Source organism: Monodon monoceros, unplaced genomic scaffold (assembly GCF_005190385.1).
Source record: "Monodon monoceros isolate NGI ecotype Baffin Bay Population unplaced genomic scaffold, NGI_Narwhal_1 Super_Scaffold_7, whole genome shotgun sequence".
NCBI classification, from domain to species: Eukaryota; Metazoa; Chordata; class Mammalia; order Artiodactyla; family Monodontidae; genus Monodon; species Monodon monoceros.
In genome coordinates this window covers 59,111,455-59,133,226 of record NW_021703784.1, presented here as the reverse complement: position 1 = coordinate 59,133,226, position 21,772 = coordinate 59,111,455, and the positions used below count along the sequence as shown (strand labels likewise).

The 21,772-nt window shown below is 41.4% G+C and overlaps 2 protein-coding genes across 2 annotated transcripts in view; one reads left to right on the top strand and one right to left on the bottom strand.

The window, feature by feature from the left end:
- The window catches only part of LOC114887681 (olfactory receptor 56A1-like), a 35,234-nt gene extending 18,259 nt beyond the window's left edge, over nt 1–16,975 (top strand). Inside the window, 2 exon segments of the mRNA XM_029209485.1 lie at nt 2,555–2,677; nt 16,397–16,975. The gene's annotated coding sequence lies outside the window, so the exon portion shown is untranslated.
- On the bottom strand, nt 804–9,317 carry TRIM6 (tripartite motif containing 6). The gene is made up of 7 exons (XM_029209484.1): nt 8,168–9,317; nt 7,576–7,671; nt 6,676–6,906; nt 4,161–4,183; nt 2,376–2,476; nt 2,065–2,091; nt 804–1,843 (listed from the first exon to the last, which is right to left on the bottom strand). Exons 1-7 carry the CDS (start codon nt 8,588–8,590, stop codon nt 1,281–1,283), a joined length of 1,464 nt encoding a protein of 487 aa, XP_029065317.1. The 5' UTR covers nt 8,591–9,317; the 3' UTR covers nt 804–1,280.
- Nucleotides 16,976–21,772: the final 4,797 nt, after the last annotated feature.

The window sequence follows — 21,772 nt, the reverse complement described above, 5'->3', positions numbered from 1 at the left end:
TATTTTATATGTACGGCACATCTCAATTCAGACTAGGCATGTCTGAATTGTTCAACAGCCACCGGAGCCTCTTGGCTGTCATAGTGGACAGCCAGATCTTGATATTCAACTCCTTGATATTCATTCCATCCTTACAGCCCCCTCATCATAATTTCTTTTACAGTTAGCTCAAAAAGCATATAGCATCCCTCTCCCAAAGAAAAAGTGCTCATGCACAAGCTGTTCATGTTTGATCATAAAGTAAAGGAGGTATGGAGAAGCTAGAAGAAATCATTCTCTTCCTAAAAGTGCTTCATATTGATTATTTTCTTTTTACATTTTCCTCCCATTCTGACAGAAAAGTCTGTATTGGACTGATCATTTTCCTCTTCTCTCCTGTTTTTACTTCAGTGTGTTTAGATTTTTTTTTTTCAATCACTACCTTAGATTTTTAAGATCCATGAAGTTTGTAGTAAAAACTGAAGTTAGAATCTTTTTTTAAAATTGAATTTAAAGCCACCCAAATTAACATTATAATGGATTTTAGCACTCAATCCTATATGTACTTACATAAAAAAAACAGCAATTTCTTTGCCCATGTACTGCATTTTATAAAACCTGACGACGTTACAAGAATGTAAAATTACAGGTCAATTTCTTTCATAAACAGAGATAAAAACAAAACCTAAACAACGTATGAGCAAAAACAAATCCAGTATTGCATATGAAGAATAACAGTGGTTTATTCCAGAAATCTGTGTTAGATTTAAAAACGGAAATAAATCAATGCATTCCAAGAACAGAATAAAAATGACGTGTGATTATCTTAACAATTACAGCGACAATATATGTTGAAATTCAACTTTCCACTCAGTACAAAAACTGACATCAAATTAATAGAAGAGAATTTCCTAAATTTGATTCCATACATCAACAAAGAAAAATCTCCACCAAATGCCATGCTTAATGGTAAAATGTTGAGGGAACAGTTCTGAGCTTTCTGAGATGCTCTTCCCAGGTTATAATCCTCAAATTTGGCTCGAATAAAATTTTCCAATTCTTTCTTAAAAAAAAAAAGGGGAAAAATGTTGACAGCTACCCCTCACCCATCTCAAGATCTGTAATTAATCTGTCAAGGATGTTCACTGTCACCGCTGGGTTACTCAGCTCTAGCACTGAGTAAATGTTCAACAGGAAAGGAGTGAGAACACAGGAAAATCGGAGGTAAGAAAGGAGAAACTGAGATGCAGAAGAGCCTTGGAGTAGAGAGTACGGCTCAGATGGTGGGAACAGCAGAAAGTTCAAGAGCTTGGGCGGCGCAGGGTCATCGGGACTACACAGTTGCAAGGATTAAAATATGGACATAGGGTGGTAGGAAAGTAATACTTAGAGAAGGTGTAGATGGGGAAGCCGTGGTTGGTGACATTGTAAAAGGAGACCGTGCCGGCCTCATAGTCTAAGAACACCCCAATTCGGCGAGGGGGCACCATCATGGAGAGGAGCAAGGAGGTGGACGATTCCTCATAGGCTCTGTATTCGTGCTTATGATGTAACCCAATCACCCAGTATCCACTTTGAGGCTGGTATCGGGAGTAAACATTCCGATTGTTCGCAAACTGGTTGAAAGAGAACGTAGGTCCCGTTGAATCACTGCACACCCCCAGGATCCAGTCAGTCTTCTTGGCCACGTCTACCTCCCAGTAATGCTTTCCTGAGGAGAAGTGCCGAGAGCCCAGGACACCACAGCCATAATGCTCTTCCAGATGAGACCCAGACAGCTGAGTGCCCACAAATCTCACCTGCCTCCGGTTCTTAGACAGGACGAGATTTAAATTAGCCGTGTGTGGATTCAGAGTCACATCCACTGTGGGAGAAAGGTACAGCATCAGCAGATGAGAATGGGTATGTGGGTCTTATGACTCTGAGAAGAGGAAGCGAGGATATGGGTGGGAGGAATTGGAGCTAGGTTGTGGAGCTAGGGGGCTGGGGGGAAACAGCAACACCTCATACCTGAGAGTGTGTGTGTGGGTATGTTTGGCAAGGATAAGAACGTGTCAGCTCAAAGAGGCCACAGTTTCTACTTACCCCAGTAGCTCTGGACATCTGTCAGCTCTGTAATGATAAAGAGTCAATCACATTATATAGAACCATCAGTCTCAGGTCTGCTGTCTCTCCCTTACCTGGCTGAGAGGTGTGGAAGGGAATTCTATAAGGATGTGAACCAGCCATTTCATTCCCCCTTCAGTATGACCTGCATCTTTTCAGCACATTGTGTCCCTCCCTCTTTGATCTCTTTCCCTGACACTATTCCCAAATACCAACCCTACCCTGCATTCTTTTTATTTCCTCTACTACCATGGTCCCTCATCCAAACGCTGTTCCCTGAAACTCCTCACCTCTAAACACTCGCAGCATCTTTTTCAGATCTGGGGCTCGAAACATACTCTTCAGCTTGGTGGGGAGAGCTTCTGGCTTCTTCAGGGTCCAGAGCTCACTCCTAGAGAGAACAGACATTATGAATCTTCAACACTGCTCACCTTGGGTGTCTCTAACACCTGTCTCCTTCATCTCCCAGGCCCACTGGTGAACTTCAACACTCTTCCTTGAAGAAAATTAGCATCATTCTGCAAAGACCTCTGGCATAGGAGCCAGAAGAACTGGACTAAAAACTAGCTTCTCACCATCTGTGTACACACTGGTAAGATTTTCATTCTTTTTTTATTGGCTGTGTAGTATCTCTCTCTCTCTCTCTTTCTCTCTCTTTCATATATATATATATATACCACATCTTCTTTATCTATTCATCTGTTGAGGGGCACTTAGGTCGCTTCCACATCTTGGCTATCATAAATAGTGCTGCGATGAATACTGGGGTGAATATATCTTTTGTACAGAACAGGGAATATAGCCGATATTTTATAATAACTTTAAATGGAGTATAATCTATAAAAGTATTGAATCACTATGTTGTACATCTGAAACTAATATACTCTTGCAAATCAACTATATATACATCAATTAAAAAAAAAGTTGATAGGATTTATCCCGCAAAGCCTCATTTTTGTTCCTTTGTTTGCTTTGTTGTTGTTTTGTAAAATACAATAATTTTCCCTTCTTTCTCTGCATCCTAGAGACTGTATAATATTAAATAAAATAATGGCTGGGAAATCCTTTGCTACCTCTAAAAAAGATACAAAATACTTAAAATGTCAGCACCCTCTTAGAGGGCCTACAGGTATCTGTGTTGACAGGCAGGACATCAGGACCTGCTGCTAGGGCTTTCATAGTATCAGGTGAAGGGCTCCCTTAGAAGAGTCTGTGGTTTAGGTCTCAAGGTCTTGCAGAGGCCTAGGGAGAAAGACCTTCAGAACAGCCTCTTAGGATTCTCGGTCTCTGGGAACATTACGCCAGTTGGAGAAAGGAAACATCCTCACCTCCAAATTGAGAATAAAGACTTCCGAAGGGACAACAGGCTCCATAGGTCATGTGTTCGTGAGGCGCTTCAAGGTGCCAGGTATGTGGGCTACTTTAGGGGTCACCTTGATGAATGAAATTCTAGAGTAGGTGATAGAGAAGAGAACATGTTTTTGTTTCAGGGCCAAAGCCACTCTTTTCAAGACCTCGGGTCTATATTTTTACTGGAATTGAGAAAAATGGAAGACTGAGGAGAACTAGGTAGCAAGGCATGGCCTGTTCCAAAGCCAAGGGGGAAAGGGAAATTTAAGCAGGTGTCCCAAGAGCTGATTTCTGGACCTTGGAAAAAAAAAGCAAATGGGAAATTTCCCTCTGATAAAGTATGTGGGCAAAGAAAATCCCTGCGTATTTTGAGGTAGCTATGAGCTACTAGAATCAGGACTGGAAGCAGGTACAGAGGTTTGTGGAAAAGGAGTTCTATCACGAGGTACATGGGGAGTCAGTGATATGGTAATCCTTGATTCTTAAGAACACTACTGTCCCAATTTGTGACCTTCTGCCACTCAAATTCTCCTACCATTGAAACCAAGTCATTCCCTTTACTTTGGGGGACCCCAAATTCTCACGAAAAGCCACTCAAGACACCACAGTCCTAAATCTTCCCTGCTTTGTGATTTTTTTTTCCTTTCCCACTGACCACAAGATAACTCTATGGGTACAGGAGTCTTTTGTCAACCCAAGGGAACCACGTCATGTTCTACACATACCTTTTCGCGACATCACTCACATCCTAGGAAAGAAAGAGACAGGTTAAGTCAAGGGTAATAGGACTTGTCCTCTACTACAGCCTCATCCATGTCCCTCATCCCATTCTCACCACCCCATGATGACAGAGGTAGAGATGATCCAATATGGAGGCCACAAAGTAAAGATAAGAGCTGAAAGCAGACTCTCCCTGAGACCCTATGTAGGGATGTCAGGAAATGATTCAGTTCATTCATTAGTACCTTTATTTTTACAACAGAGTGTGTGTGTGTGTGTGTGTGTGTGTGGTGTTATATATGTACCTCATCTTTTATTTGCCAGGCACTGTGCCTTCTTCTAGATGCTCTCACATGACTAAGTCCTGATTTCTGTCTTTGAGATGCTCACATTCTGGTTGCTGAGGACACAAGGGCCATAAAATGTGGTTGTTTCTCAAATTCCACCTCCCCTAACCCTCTATGCTACCTTTTCTGACTTTGTGTATTTTTCTTGATTTCAACACACACATGTGTTGATGATTCCTAAATCTGTACTTCTGCTTACATCTCTTTTATATACCCCTCACATAAGCCACGGGCACCACAAATTCAAGATATCTGAAAGAAAACTTACCTTTCCTGCAACCATGAGGTCTCTTCTGTTATCTTCCATCTTCCTCAATGATCCCAGCATCCAGTCACCAAATGTAGACAAAGTACTGTCCTAAAAGCTACCTGACATCCCATCTTAGACCAAGCCAGTGCATTTCACACCCTTACTGCTCTTTATCATCATCACTGCCACTGCCTGCCTCATTTGAGTAGAATTGTCTCATGGCCTCCGAATTGGTCTTCCTAACTTCTGCTCTATACACCTCAATGCAGCAGAAGGAAAGGCCAATGGTTTGATCTATGTAACATAGGAATAACTATTTTCATGGTATTGGAGCTATTTTTGGTTGTATTTGACAAAAACACAACTCAAACTGGCTTGCATATGTAAAGTGGTAGAGGTGGATCCAGGATTGTATCAATCTTAAGGCATACTTGTAATAAGGAACTCAAATGATCAAATCAGGGTGATACTTCATGCCTCTTCCTCTTAGCTTTACTCTCAGGGTTCACATTTTGAAACTTGAAAGCTGCAGGCTTGCATCCAGCTGTCAAATCTTAATGGGTAACCATGTCAAACAAATATGGAAAAGAGAAGGAGGAAGTGTCTGTGGATGGGCAAGTTCTGGAAAAATTGACTGTGAGATAACACTCTAGTTAAAATGACCATTGGGCAGTCATACTAACTAGTGGGTAGAAGAGTCTAGACAGGTGCCTGGACTAGCTATTATATAAATTGATGATCCATTTGCACTTACGAAGCAATTTTTACAGTTTGAAGAGACTTGTAAAGGGGCTGGAACCAGTGGGGGAAGGAGCAAGCATTAGGGCAACCCAACATCAAAGATGAAGAAAAAAGCAAGAAGAATAAACTGAAGTTGTGAAACCAGAAGCAGTGAATGAGGAAAATCTCCAACAGGTGGAAAATAACTACCCCATGACCCTAATACTAGGGCCCAAGTATAAGTAAAGAAATTATTATTCCACCAGGAAAGGGAGCAAGAGGAAAGCAAGAAAGCAAACAGAAAATAAGGAAGAGCCTGAAGGTTCCAGAATGTCACAAGGTGCATCCTGCTTCAACTTAATAGTCACACTATTCACTCTATGAAGCCAGCAGCTGCTCAGATTTCAACCTCAGTTCAAATCTCTCCATCAGATCTCTTTGGATTTGACAGCTTGCACCCTCCCAAGCCACATACACACACAGACCAGAGCTCATTGTGCCTCAAAAGTCCTGTTCAAACTTCTATTACAACATGTTCAATGATGCTGCCCTAGAGAAGAAAGCGAAGCAAAGAAGGGCTGGTAATTACATAAAAATTCTCTAAGTACTTGAGTTTGGTATGTGTTTGCCTGTGACTGAGCTGAGTGAAAAGCACCTGACCAATCCCAACACGGCATCAGAGACAACGGGTACCTAATGGCCGGTGATTCTCAACAGGGGGAGGGAGGATAAGTTCTCCCCAGGGTCATTTGGCAATGTCTGGAGGGTTTTTTTGTTGTCACAGCTAGTTGGATGCTACTGGCATCTAGAGGGTAGAGGCCAGGGATGCTGCTGAACATCCTACAGTGCACAGGGCAGCCCCTCACAGCAAAGAATCTTCTAGCCCAAAAGGTCAATAGTACCAAGATTGAGAAATGCTGCAGTAAAACATCACTCGATCTTTTACATTGTATCAAATGAACTTTTGGACTATCCTTTATACATAAGAAATAAAAATGAGACATTCCTTTAGCATTTGTACTTTTAATTATCCTGTGCTTTATCCATGAACTTTGAACTGTTTAATAGGGAAGAGGCACTACAGGGTCAAAGGAAATTTTTTTCTTTCCCCCACCAAGATAAGGAGTCCCACATCAGAAGGGAAGGAAAGCTAGTCTCTCTTTGCCTTGACCGTCAGACCTCGGGCTCCTTTGCGATTCCTACCTGCAGCAGCTCCGTTGTTGACCCCTGACACCGGCGCTCCAGGTCTGAGATGAGCTCTCTCAGGGACTGGCTCTGCTGCATCAGCTCACCCTCAGCTTCTGCGATGATGTTCAGCCCCTTCCTCTCCTCCTCCTCCAGCTTCTTCAGCTGCCGCTGCTCCTCTCTGTCCAGGATGCTCCTCAACTGATCAAACTGCTTCTGGATCCTGTGTCTCTCAGGTTCCATCTGATTCTTCCGGAACATGGAAGAGAAAGAGGTTGCTAGTCTGTTGAGCTGAGGGTCTCCTGTATAAGGGGTTGGGGAGGCAGGCTCTGTACTGCTTTCCTGGCAGGTCTCACTGGGGGGGAATGAGCAAATGGGGGAGTAAGTCCTGCAGAACCTGCTCTCTTCTCCTATTCTCCCTTCAGCTCTTCTCAGACCATTGGCCCCAGGCTGTCTTATCTAGGCTTCTGAGATACAGACTTTGATTCCTAGGTGGGATTTAGATTCCAAGCAGCCTCTCTGGCCTCTCAGGACTTACCATCAGCCTCCCCTTCCAGTTTTCGATATTGAGAGTGGCCTGTGCATGACCTATTTTTCCAACTTTCAGAGCTCGAAACTATAGAACAAGGTCCAGAATCAGGAATTAAGGGCTGCCAATGGCCATGGTTCCTCTCCCATGATTGTCTTCAAAAACCTAGATTCCCTTTGATATGTTCATTTTCTAACTCCCCCTTCTCTCTCCCTGGCTCTGCACCAAGAACAATACCCTTGTTTGGAAGGGTTGCAGTGAAGGACGAGGCAAAGGGAAGCTCTTCTAGCTAAATCAGGGAACAGACAGAACTAGGTCCCCTTTGCCCTCGGCTCCCACATCCTGCCCTGATTCCCGTCCCAGGACACCTTCAGAAGAATCTCTCTTACCTTCCAGGATGCCCTCTTCTCTCTGATAACAGCTGTTAGTTTCTCAGCTTCCTGCTGCTCTTGCCTCAGCTTCTTCAGAGACTCCTGGAACTTCTCCTGGAAGAAACACATCAAGTCAAGCAGGATCAAGTGTCAAATTGTTTCAGTGTGGAGACATGGAATGAATGGGGGAGAGATTATTATGCTGACCTCAGGAGATGCCTGTCCCGGAATGAAAAACTGAGAAGGTCAAAGTTATCTTTTATAAACAGGGGATAGAAACCACTGGGAATAGGCTGATTCTCTTTTCTCCAGGGGAAAGAACCTGACCATGAACCACTTTAAGTCCTTTACTCTCACTGCCAACATATCCCCTGAACTCAACCTGCCCTGCCCGCTACTGGCCCCGAGCAGCATCCTCCACTCATGCAGAACCAATCAAGAGCAGCAAGAAAGAGCTACAGTCTCTGCTCTTGGCCAGAGGGGCTTTTTCTAGGTTCATCCTCTACATAAATAGATGGACTACAAAGAAATTAGATTAGAGCATAAAGAAAAGTTAATAATCTACCAAGGAGTCTGTTCCCACCTGCCTTCCCTCCATCTGGGCTCCCACCTGGTACTCCTGGGCCACCTCTTCCATGAGGAACGTGTGGTGACCACGGTGCTCCTGGGACCTCTCGCACAGCCAGCAAATGAGCTTCCCATCCTCCTTACAGAAGAGCTGGAGTTTCTCTCCATGGTGCGCACAAAGAACCACCTTCAGCTGCTTCCCCAAGCCCAACACCACCTCCCTGAGCCTGTCCGCTATGTTGGCCAGGTGCCGATTGGGCCGCAGGTTCCCAGGCTGGTAGCTGGTCTGGCACACAGGACAGCTGCTCTCTTCTTCTTGGCCAATACCCAACTCCTTGCTATCCCCCGTGATGCAGGCTTGGCAGAAGCTGTGTCCACAGTCTATGCTCAGGGGTTCTGTCAGGAGCTCCAGGCAGATGGGGCAGGTCACTTCGTCCTGGATGTCCACCAGGACTGCTGAAGTCATTGTAGCCACTCTCCTGGCTCCGGCCTGCCCAGCCCTGACTTCTAAGGTGTTTCTTGTGTATAGAATCCTGGGTAGATGGCCAAAAAAAAGGGCTCAGGGTAAGAAATGAGGCAGACAAAGGCAGGCTGACTGTTCTGGATAAACAGGTCAAGCACCTGGGGTAACAAGAGCTTCTCATTCTAACTTCAAGCATGTTCTTTGCCCCTGCTCACATTAGACAGCAATTTGCACTCTCATTAGAGCAATGATCACGGTTTCCTTTTACTCCTACTGGATGAAGGGACAATGATGTGCTGGAGAGAAGTGGCCTTGGGTAGGGCACTGTCTGTTTAACCTTTTCTCAGCCCACCAAAACACATCCTCAATGTTCAAAGCACCAGAACATGCTGCTGCCTCAGGATTTTTGCACTTGCTGTTCCTGCTGCAAGGAAGCCCCTTCACCCTGGTATCTGCATGGCTCTCTGACTTCATTCAATTCTCTCCTTACATGTTTTATCAGAAGAGTTTGCTCTGTCAAGCCTAGCTAAGGCATGGCCACCCACACCATCACTCTCAATAGACTTACCTGCTTGATTTTCCTTATCACCACCTAATATGGATCTTTAATTGTTTGAATATTCCCACTGGAATATAAGCTCCATGAGATCAGAGACTGCTTTTGTTCATTATTGAACTAGCTCAGTGTCCAACACACAGGTCCTCAACTTTTGATGAAGAAAACTCTAGAACCTCCTCATCCCTCCATAGATGATTAGACCTTTCTCATGAGCTCCTTCACCTCTCTTTCACATGGTGCTGGCACTGCTCTCCAGGATCTAATCTCCAAGATCAAAAGCATCATTTATTGTGACGATACATCTACCTTCTAACAGCTCTTTACAGAGCCCTTTCATCTCTCATGGTCACCTTCCCCAAAAAACCCAAAGAAACAAAAATGACCACCATAAGGTGATGTTATATCTTTACAATTAACACTTGTATAACCAGTTGTGATTTAGAAATCATATTCCCCTGTTTTCTTTATCCCTCATAGGAGAACTCTGAATTAATAAGAGTATTTTTAGCCTCTTGATAAAGAAATAGAGACGTAAGTGACTTTACAAAATCACACATCTTATAAAATCATAGATGTGTTCTAATAAGAACCTGCTGTATAAAAAATAAATAAAATAAAATTCAAAAATTAAAAAAAAATTATGCTTTGAGGTAGGGTCAGTATACCCATTTTATAGGTAAAGAAACCTGGACATGGAGGTTGAATCAGCTCTACTGTGAACTGAGAGTGAAAGGGGTGGCCCAAAGAAAACCAAGAGACTTGTGAGAAGAGAAGGGACAGTGGGCAGGTGAAACAACGGATGTTTGCTATGTCTACTAGTTGTCCCTCAGCTACCGCCCCTGATTCATTCTGTCTGGTATTATGGTTAGGTGTTTTCATGTGTATCTACCCTCGGATTGAGAGCCCCTGAGAACTATATATCTGGACTATTTGTTATCATTGTATCTCCTGGAGGACCCAGGACAATCCTCCGAATATAGTATATGCTCAATAAATGTTTCTTGACATTATTGTTTCATTAAACTAGTTTAAACCAGAAAAAAAAAAATAAATGTAGAGTTGGCAAAACCTATCATGTCCAGAGTCCTAGTTCAAAGCTCTGTCCTCAAACCTCATAACTTTAACCAAAGATGGTGGTGAAGGTGGTCAAAGTCAGGCACAGACCTGGTGCTTTGGGAGAAGAGATTTCACCAGGCCTGTCCAAAACTCTGTGCCTGTGTGTGGGGGACAGAGGGGACAGGTGGGAGAGTCGATGCCACATATGTTCTAGCGAGAGTTCACAGAAAAACGACCTGAGGCAGAGGTATGCTGGTGGAATGGTCAGGACAAAGAGGTCTTATAGCATTTGGGGAAAGTATTTCAGAATCGCTAATAGGAGAAAAGTATAAAAATGGAGGAAAAAGAGGAATGAAGTATCAATACATGTTACAACAAGATTGAGCCTTGAAAACATTATGCTAAGTGAGTGAAGTCAGATACAAAAGATTACACACTGTATAACTCCATTTACAGGAAATATCTAGAGTAGGCAAACCTACAGACATGGAAAGTAGATGAGTGGTTGTCAAGAGTTGGTGGGAGAGGGAATGGGAAATAACTGCTAATGAGTCTGGGGTCTCTTTTGGGGGTGATGAAAATATTCTGGAATAAGATAGTGGTGCTAGTTGAAAAACTTTGTGATTTTTCCAAAACAATGAATTGTATACCTTTAAAGGATGAATTTTATGGTCTGTGAACTATATCTCAATTAAAAAACAATTGTATGAGAGGAAAATAAGAGGGAGAAGCTATCTTGTGACTTCTGGTTCAGAGCTGTCCCAACCCCACAGCTTTTACACAAGGCATACTGTGGGAGAGGATCTAAGAGTCAAGCACAGTGCTATAGTTGGTATGGGGAGATAACGGTGAATGAAATATATACTCTACGAGGAGGTGTACCATTCAGACTTCGAGCAAGAAACACATCCATTTTTGAACACATAGCAAAGACAATCATCATTAATGCAAGCAAGTATATATGCATGCAGGTATTTGTTTCAAGGAACAGTGGAAGGTAGAAAATAATCAGAGACCATCTTCTGATTGCTTTTTATGTGAGGTAATGGCTGAACTCTTTACAGGTAGTATATTGATGTAATCCAACCCCACAATAACTCTATAAGATACATTTAATAACACCTATTTTACAAATGTGAAAAGTGAACTTCTTAAAAAGGTATTCAATTACCAAAGGTCTCAGAATGAATAAGTGACAAAGTAAAGGTTATAATCTAGTTTTATGCAAATCCAAACCTCAGGTTGTTGTCTGGTCCTTAAAGGAAGAGAATGTTTCCTTTATGCACCCCCCCCCCAAACTTGCAAGGGTGCTCAGGTCACAAAGTGGCTCAGCTTCTTTCTACCCACCTCCTGACTGGTGCTTGTCTCATTTTTGGGGCTGCATTGATTCAGCATAATAGTCCCCTTCTTCCTGGCATTTGAAGGCAATCTACAGCTCTTCCTAAGCTATGTGTAGGCTCCTTCTCCAGCCCTGTTCTGCTTCATTCCTGGTGGCACATCCCCAGGACTCAGGCTGCTTCCCTTGCCCTGGCAGGGTGAGGTGAGAAGAGAAGGCACTGACACTGGAGTAACACAGACACAGGTCTGAATCCTGAATTTATCTGTCTCTAGTTCTGGAACACTGGGGTAATCCCTGATCTGAGACGTGGTTTAATGTTTTGTGTATTGCTGATAACAAGTCCTCCCTTATAGCACACTTGTGATAAATTATCTGAGCCAGTGTGTAGAAAAGTCTCTGTCACTACATTTATACTGTCATTGCTCTTCAATCCTTCAGTGCTCTGCCCTCTTACCATGAGGAAAAGAGCCTCTTCAGTATTTTACCAGAAATAGGGATAGAGCAGAGTCTGGTGGATGAATAGCTCTATATAAATATCTGTATAAGAATGAATGCATCACTTTCTCACCCCCTTTCATATCTTCTTCCTTGTTTTGGACCTAGGAGAAAAATCCACTACCTCAATTCATAACAAGATTTAATAAGATGGCATTTAAGGACAATGTGAGAATGCTGGACCTCACCCAGTAGTTTCTGTGTGCCTGGCATAAATAAGGGTCAGTTAAGAAAGCTAGTAGCTTCTCTGACAAGACAACTAAAGATGCTGGAACTAACCCTAACTTTATTTTTTGTCTGGGCTGAATTAATATGTATGTCCCCACTGAAAAACATCTTATTCTCATTCTTGAAAGTTTTCAGTCATTAAATTATATTACTGTTGTCTTAAATCACATAATTATTTCTGAATTTTATTTATTTACTTTTTATACAGCAGGTTCTTAATAGTTATCTATTTTATACATATTAGTGTATATACGTCAATCTTAAATCACATAATTTTTTAAAGACATTTAAGATTACTTATTTATTTATTTTTACTATTCCAGCATTGAATTACTCATTGGAAGCCATATGCTCCGTTTGTCTAGCTGGAGTCTGGTTTGGGCCACCAAAGAAGAGCCAGCTGACAAACGCACTGCCTAGTTGGAGCCACACTACCCCTGACCCCAGCTGTGACCCTTGTGTACAGGATAGGCCACAGGGTGACTAAAAGCAGATATAATTCCACAGTGTTTCTTTGTCTGGCCCCCCCTGCAAAGGCAGATGTACAGTGATGTACAGCTTGGTCAGTGTGGGCATAATTAAAGAACACAAGGTCTGTCAGCTAGGCAGCAGTAGGGAAGGAATGGGGTTAAACGAAGGTGTGCTTTGTTTTGCAGAAACTAACCACTAAGTTGTATAAAGTTCCAAACACCAGATGTTTCAAAAAGGTTACAGTGCATTCCAATCAACAAGCTATCAAAGTATAAGCAAACAACCAAGCACTTGCTTGCTTGCAGTTTTTGGCAACCTAGAGAAACCCGTACTAGATGGAAGATCATGCCTGCCCCTGCATGAACATGCACGTACCCCAGACATAAAACTTCCCTGATCCAGCTGTTTGGAAAGACAGTACTTTGAGAGCTATCTCCCTGTCTCCTTACTGGTCACAAGTAAGAAATGCTTCTACTTTAATCAAAAGTACTTGGTGTGTCCATTGGCTATGCACCCCAAGTGACTGGACCATTGAGTCTAGTAACAGGTCCTGTAACTGTCACCAATTTTCCCCTCCTGAGTGAGTGGTAGGATAAAAAATATCAAATTGCCTCTCAGTAACAAGAAGCCCTTACAGGAGAAAGGCCTGAGAAAGTGTCCCAGACTAAGAAAACAGTCTGTGAGATACAGCATAGATGAGCAGGGTGAGTATAGGGCATTGCTGGGGATCGAGTGAGCTGTAAACATGACCTCAATGAGTATTACCAACCAAGAAAATGGATGTACTGATATATACAACAAAATAAATCTCAAAAGCACTACGCAAAGTGAAAGAAGCTAGACAGCAAGGATAAGTTGCTGTATGATTCCATTTATACGAAATACTAAAAAAGACAAAACATTACTATTTGAGATCAGATTAGTGGATACCAGGGCCCAGGGCTGTGAGAAGGGGATGAATTGCAAAGGGACACAAAAAAATTTGGGGGGGTGACAGAAATCCCCTATATATATCATGATTGTGTTGTTTGGACAACTATATACAAGTCAAAACTCACGGAGTTGTATGCTTAAAATTGCTAACTTATTAAATGTAAATGATAACTCATTAGAGCTAACAAAAACAAAATAGAAGAAATGCAATGAGAAAAACTGAGGCTTGGCGTTTTTGATCTTCTAAGCACAAGTAATAACTGTGTTGTCAAATATGGTAGCCACAGGTGGCTACTGAGTGCTTGAAATGTGGCTAGTTGGAAATAAGATGTTTTAAGTATAAAACACACACTGGATTTCAAAGATTTGGTAAGAAAAAATAATCTAAAACATTTCATTAATGGATTTTTTTCTAAATATATTTTGGAAGCATGGAGTTAAATATATTAAAATCAATTTCATCTGTTTCTTCTAACATTTTAATAAGGCCAATAGAAAAATTTAAATTATGTATGTGGCTCTATTATATTTCTCTATTACTTTTCCATCTAATGCTCTACTTGAGATATTCAAGGCAGAGAAGGAATCTTGAACAGAAAAGATTATGTAAGAGTTGATGTCTCTTGTTAAGGCTGGGAAAGGGAGCGAGGGGAACAGAGTCAGCTAACATTCAGTTAGAAAGGGTTTGCGTAGCCCTGCTCACATGCCAGCAGGCGCTTGACCACTGCTACTCCTGATCGCCACCCAGAGGACACAAGAAAAGCCAACAGAGTCCCTGACTAAGGACACATCTCAAGAGCAGTGTGGGTGGCAGAAAGGTAAGTCTGGCTGTGTGAGGAGCGCAGATATCAGACCTTAAGGGGAAGAACCTTGAAGATCAAATTAGCAAATGAAACAGGCCAAATTCACGACTAGGGCCAGTTAAATCAGAAGCAGATGCCAGAAAAAGGCCGTGCGGTCTGCTAACTAGCCTCACTGGCGTCCAGTGGAGCTCTTTATGCAGAATCTCTAGGCCTCACCGAGACCAATTCAGTATCTGCGCTTTAATAAGATCTCAGGTAATTCGTATGCACATTAAGGCCTCAGAAGCATTGCCTTAAACACAGGAGCCTTCTTCCCAGGTAAGTGCAATTTAGGGTGCAAAATAGAAAAGGGGGAGGGGGGGTGGGGGAGGCCAAAGAATGGACTGATATGTAGATCTGAAGCATCTTTTAGAATGAAAGCTCACACAATTCGATATTAAAAGGGCTTTCAGAATAACACTAGTCCAGGCTGGGGCTCTGAATGAAAGTTAGAAATAAGATGGGTGGGACTGCCCCCGAACTGGGAGCTCTAGTGAAAACAGGGTAAAAATCTAAACACGTGGCAACTGCATGCATAAATGAGTTGAGATTGTGCTGAGGAAATAATTTTCTTTTGCAGGAAGCACTCGATAAATGTTTGAATTGGAACATACTTTAAATTTTTTTTAAAACTTCAAAAAATCACTACCTCATGCATTCAAAATTTATAATGATTCAATAACTTTCCAAATTCTTAAAATATTGTCCTGCACAGGTTTTCTTCTCCCTGAGTGTTAGATAATCCATTAACTGAGTGTCTTTTTTTAGGTTAGATAATAAAATTCTAATCATTTTTTTCTGCATTTGTGATATTCCACTTGTAATTCCTAATCGTTTAAACCCTGCTGTATTTTAACTTGTTGAGATGTCAGAAGGAGTCATAGTCTCCTTTATCATAGTGCATTTGTACATATTTTATTCCCTACTCTAATCTTTCACAAATTGTTTTGATTTTGCATTTTTTAAGGTAGGCATTGAGTTTGTCCATAATAATGACTTAATAATTTGAGTATTTACTATTTTTTCAGGCACTCTCCTGTGTGTTTAAACTTCTGCCTCACTTAAGCCTCACCAAAACTCTATAATATAAATATTACTCTGTCCATTTTATAGGTGGAAGAAACAAGCTCAAAGAGCTCAAACAAAAGGTGGGGGGTACACAGCCAGCGTCTAAGTGTCAGAGGCAGAGTTTGAACCCAGGCACTCTGTTTGCAGCACCCATGCTCCTAACCACACATTTCTGTCTTCATTGATTGATAGATTAAATGTTGTTGCTAATCTCGCTGAGTTCATTCGCAGTGAGGATGAAAAGATAAATTATCTGTATCATGAGCTCCTAAAGGGAAGGGACCCCATTTCTTTTACCGCCCTGTCACTTCAAGTGACAGTAAGTGGCCCAGCCACAGATGGCATACATCTCCAGGTGACCGGCACACGGAGGCTCCAGATGTGAGGCTCCATGTGGTCAAAGCTCCTCTGAGCAAACCAAGGAGTTTTACATAGATTCTGAGCAACTGAGAGCGCTCACTCGTTTGGTCTTTCTTCTTGAACAACCGCGCACGGCCCTGCTACCTAAGGCGAAATGCACGGCTGTCGGGCCAGCCCGGCCTTTGCACAGACTGAATGCGGAAGGCTCTTCTCCCAGCTCCCTCTGGGAGGAGTCAGGGCCTCCCGGGGCGGGGTGGGGGGTGGGTGGGGGGGCGGTAGGATAAACGGTGCTCACTTCCTGGAGCAGAAAGGCTGGAGATGGGGGGAAGGGCTGCTGACCTCTGGATCCACACCAGCCGCAGGGTCTGCCATCATTCCCTATGAAAACTTTCAGAGCTGCCGCCCCTACAGCCTTCAGCTTCCAGAATCAGGGTTTCATTATCACTATCTTTACACAGGCTACTCCCAGCTCCAAAGGTGCCTCTTCTGTACTCTCTTCCTGAACTTGAGTCAACTCAAAACTGCAGAGGTCTCCCTCGCCCTGCCTCCACCCGCGAACCTCCCAACCAACCTGTAGGGCGCGTCAACCTCTGAGTACTAGTGGGGACAGCGGTGGCTGGCCAGAAAACGGATTTGCTCACCAACCTGGAATCTGTATCTTGGATCAGAGCCGAGGATTTACAGCTGCCGCAGCCTCCACCAAAGCAGAAAGGCGTAAGGAGAAAGGGGCGGGGCGAGGGGGGAGGAGATGCTGCTGATTTGTCCAGCGCGGCATTAGGTCCTGCACTCCAGGGCCCCGTCCAGGGTCAAGAGAGCTGTTCCGCTTACCTGATGAGCTGAAAATTCTGAGGCCTTGGAGAACACCTGAAGGCCAGGGGTGGCACTTGTAAATTGTCTTCACTTTAGCTTTCCGACCTCATGTCAGTGTTAATAACACTGAGAATACACCTGTACCCCATATTAAAATACCAATTAAAATGTCTGAATAAAAAATATCTAAAGTTATATGAGTAAGGAAAAATAACCACTGGCATTATAATGGCATGTTTTGCAAAAAGATCATTAAAAGTTATCAATTTAAAATTATGAATATAATTTAAAATTACATTACAGATATAAGCTTATATCTGTGATTTTAATCTATATAACTGAGAGACTGTAAATGTTTGTTCTTAGGTCCTTATGAATACATGCAAAGCTTATAAAGCCCTGGGAACCTTAACTATAGGGTTTCAATAGCAAGGCACCTCTGAGAAGAAAAGGAAGGCTAAACTTCCTGACCCAAGGAAATTGACCTGGTCTGGGAAGGTGAGCTGTGGGAGGAGGGCCTGGACCTCCAAGGGTGTCCAGATGAAAGTCAGGACAGAGGGCGGGGTGACCTAACGTAATATTTTCAGGGTTCATCTATGTTGTATCTTGTATGAGTACTTTGTTCCTTTGATGGTTGATAATACTCCATTGCATGGATTTTCCATATTTTGTTTATCCATTCATCAGTTTTTTAGACATTTGGATTGTTTTTACTTTTTGGCTATTGTGAATAATGTGGCTATGAATTTTCTTGTACAAGTTTTTTTCTAAACATAGGCTTTTTATTTCTCTTGGGTGTATACCTAAGCATAGAATTGCTGGATCTTGTATTTACTTTTCTGAGGATCTTCCAGGCTATTTTCCAAAGTGATTGTACTGTTTTGCATTCCTACCAGCAGTATAAGAAGGGGTCCAATGTCTCCACATCTTTGCCAATACTTGTTATTATTTGTTTTTTTTCTACTATAGTCATCTTACTGGGTGTGAAGTGATAGCTCATCGTTATTTTAATTTGCATTTGCCTAAGGTGTTTGCCTAAGGTGTTTAATTTGCATTTGCCTAATGGTGTTTATCATCTTTTCATACACTTTACTATCCATTTGCATATCTTTTTTGAGAAAGGTCTATTTGGATCCTTTATCCATTTTTTAATTGTGTTATTTGTCTTTTTCTGAGATCTTTCTATATTCTAGATACAAGTCCTTTATGAATTCTGTGATTTGTAAATATCTTCTCCCATTCTAAGGGTTGTCTTTTCATTTTCTTGATTGCATCCTTTGAGGAACAAGTTTTTAATTGTGATGAAATCCAATCTTTTTGTCACTTCTACTTTTGATGTCATATCTATGAAGGCCTTGCCTGATCCAAAGTCATAAGGATTTACTCCTATATTTTTTTCTAAAAGTTTTATAATTTAGCTCTTACACTTAGATCTAGGATCTATTTTAAGTTCGTTTCTACTGTGTGAGATAGAGGGTCAATTTTATTCTTTTGCATGTGGATATCCTGTTGTCTCAGGACCATATTCTTTTCCCATTGAATTGTTTTGACATTGTCAGGAAACCATCATTAAGGAGTTTTGTGTATGTGTGTGTGTGTGTATGTGTGTGTGTGAGACAGAGAGAGAGAGAGAGAGAGAGAGAGAGAGAGAGAGAGAGTGAGAGAGAGAGATGGTAGGGGGCAGATGAGGAATGACATGTTTTGAATGTCTAAATGTTAAGTGAGAAAAGGTCACCTGGCAGCCCTGAGCAAGTTGAAGAGGTCTGGAGCTGACAAAAAATGCCTAAATCCAGGACGAGTAAATGGCTAGTTATTGCTTTTAGTATGGAGGAAAAGTTGCTTAACTAGATGCTACTGAGTATAGATAGAAGAGAATAAATTTGTTAATAATTGGTTTTCTCTTCATGAAATTGTTGACAATGTGTAGGTGGGGATTAAGGATAAGTAACTCTAGATGTACACCCAGGTCTCTTACTCTCACATCTCAATGAAGGACATTAAGCGAAAAAGTATGTAAGTTAAGAGATGAAGAATACAAATAAGGAGAGAAATGAGCTGAGCAAACCAACTTTACTCCAATAAAAATTAATAAAATAATCTTAAAAAAATAAAAATAAACAGAAAAAGAAAAAGAAATGTGAGCTGATATTCAAGGGAGCACATGAAGAAACTTATTTCTAGGGAATGTTCCTTGAAGGAACAGAGCAAAAAGCCAAGGCAAAAGCTCAAGGGAGCCTTGATATTAGAGAAGACCAGTATCTAGGTCTGGGAAGGAAAAGATTCAAAAGAAGTTTGGTATCTAGCACAAGAATTAGCTCAAAATTCATTTCATCAAAAGGTTTTTTAAACATGAGGATGAATAAATCAAAGAGTTGGTCAATTCCATTCAATACAACTTGCATTTCTTTTCTGATTTGTACTTCTCTTAAGAGACCAGCGACTCCAAAATTCCAAGTCAAAAGTTACGCTGGGGTTTTTAGAATATCTTTTTATCTTCAAGTTCTCCTAACAAGTTTTCCTTTATCTTTCTTATTTCCTTCACCCCACCGCACACTTTTGAACCCCTACTTTATTCAAGCCCAATCCACGCTCCCTCACCCCTTAAATGTATCTTCATTTGCTTTTACAGATTCGGTTTTTGCACTTAAAATTCAGCTTATCACAGAGAAGTTTGTGAAAAATGGAACATGGTCTTTACAAAGAAACTCTGAGAAACTCAATTTACATTTGTTTGCCTAAATTAACTGGCAGATCAGGTACTGAAGAGCTGTTGTTGTGTAATGTATCTGCTCATCTACTTTCCATCAATCAATAGCTATTCCATGACGTTCGATTTTATTCTTTTACAGGCAATGGAAGATGCAGTAATTTGTATTTTGGGTAGATCTGTTGGGTGACCGGGTAGTTGGAGGCTTGGAAGTGCACAATGCTGAAATCAGGGAGATCCATTCAATGACTATTGAAACAGTCCAGATGAAACTATAAAAACTAAGGCAGTAGAGTGAGAATATGAAGGAACTGATGAAACAAGTTGCTAAGACGGAATGATTAGGCTGTGACAGCAGCATATTGGAGGAAGGAAGAAGGAGGAATCTAAGATTGATTTTTTTTCTTTTTTAAATTTTTTTATTGAAATATAGTTGATTTACAATGTTGTGTTAGTTTCAGGTGTACAGTAAACCTATTCAACCATATGTATATATATATGTATTATATATAATATATATATTATATATAATACATATATATATTCTTTTTTTATATTCTCTTCCATTATACATTATTACAAGATATTGAGTATAGTTCCCTGTGCTATACAGTAAATTCTTGTTGGTTATCTACTTTATATAGAGTAGTGTGTATATTTTAATCTCAAACTTCTAAGATTGATTTTTGCATTAAGCTATTGGAAAGATGGTGAGGCTCTTCACCAAGGTGGGGAATTATGGAGATAAAGCAATTTGCTGAGGGAAAGAAAAATGCACATTTGTTGTTGTTTTTTAAACCAAGTTAGCACTTTCTGGATATCATTCATATGAGATTAATAAATTCTGGATCCCAAGTAAGCTGTAGCTACTATATTTTACTCTAGATTTGTGAGTCAACACACTATGCGAGGGTTAAAGCCATGGGATACAATTATAGCCCTAAGGAGTATATATGGAATGATAGGAAACAAGAGGCTGGAGAATAACACTCTGAACTCTTTAAGGCCAGGGATCATTTCTGTATTCATATGTGTATATCTAGAGTGTAGAACAATACACAGAATGTACTAATTATTTAGAATTGGCTTGTGGAAGGAAGAAAGTACATGACTTCCTTTTCAGGGATCAGATCACCAAAAGAAAGTAATATAGACTCCTCTTTATCTCCAGCAAGTCTCTCTGGCTGTAGACCCTGGAGTTCTTATTTTTGTATCTTCTCATGACCCCCAGTTGGTTCACTAGAATAATCTGCCTGGACCCTGATCTTGTTTTTATGACGGCAATACTAGCCTTTCTAAAAGGGGGCAGTGTTTTATGACTTCTGGACTGAAACTGTTTTTCTTTTCTCCCACAGGAGGGGAAAAGTGTCCCAGAAAAGAATATATGGATGGGGGTGGGGTGGGGAGTGTCAGTCACTTTGTCTTGTGAACTGTGGTATGAGCCCTTATGGGAATCATAGTGTAGGGAAGATGGGATATTGAGCAGTTAGCAGATATGGGTCACTGATCTGGGTATTAAGGATTCGTGATCAGCAGGAATGGGCAAGTGTCTACGGTAAGAGAGTTGGGCAAGTTCTCAAAGTCAGTGGGGGATGTGGAGTAAAAAGAGTCTCAGGATTGGTGATTCTCTTCCTGTGTCCTCACATTACTTTTATTACTGAAAACTTGGTTATTGTGCTACAGAAATTGCAGTCTGAGCCATATTCTGCCTGTCGATCTCATCACTGGGAGTGTTTTGACTCACTTGCCTCTTCAAATTCTGAATCAATTCTGGGAGTTGTAGCATTATGACCCATGCTTTCCATCACTGTAGAAGGAAGAACTCAAGTCTTGCCCTCAGGCCATGTAATACCCATACCCTAGATCATGGAATTTCTAGAGTTTTTCCATACTTAGTCACTCAAAAGCCTCTCCTGTGGGGTTAATGTCAGGTTAGATTGTCCTTCTCTGACTTCTTTTAGCTCTTTCTATACTCACCTTCATGTCCTCTGTGAAGCCTTGGCTTTAGCTGAGGAGGCAAAGAGTCTGTTCCTTTGAACTATAGGAAAGACTCAAGACAAATTGAACTCTAGGTACTGAGAGTTGTACTGCACTTCAGCAAGATGTTCTGCACTTATTATATCCAAAGTCTTTAAGAAGTAAAACTAGGACAGACTGGCATCTGATATAATAGTGTGTTATTATAATATATCAATTATCTCCTGAGTCAGACCTACAAGATAGTGGAGAAAGGGGTATCTCTTTTTAGGTAGGAAAGAGGCTGGGATCAGGAGCTACCTTCATTCTTAGGCAGTCAACCACATTCTCTCTTGTAGTC

Bases quoted from the DNA above. Each gene is read 5' to 3' on its own strand.
- TRIM6 (XM_029209484.1), bottom strand. From the start codon at position 8,590: ATGACTTCAGCAGTCCTGGTGGACATCCAGGACGAAGTGACCTGCCCC. The intron at 6,907-7,575 runs GTAAGAGAGATT...ATGTTCCGGAAG, and splicing joins AGAAGAGGGCATCCTGGAAG to AATCAGATGGAACCTGAGAG. The intron at 4,184-6,675 runs GTAGGAATCGCA...TTTCTTTCCTAG, and splicing joins CAACAACGGAGCTGCTGCAG to GATGTGAGTGATGTCGCGAA.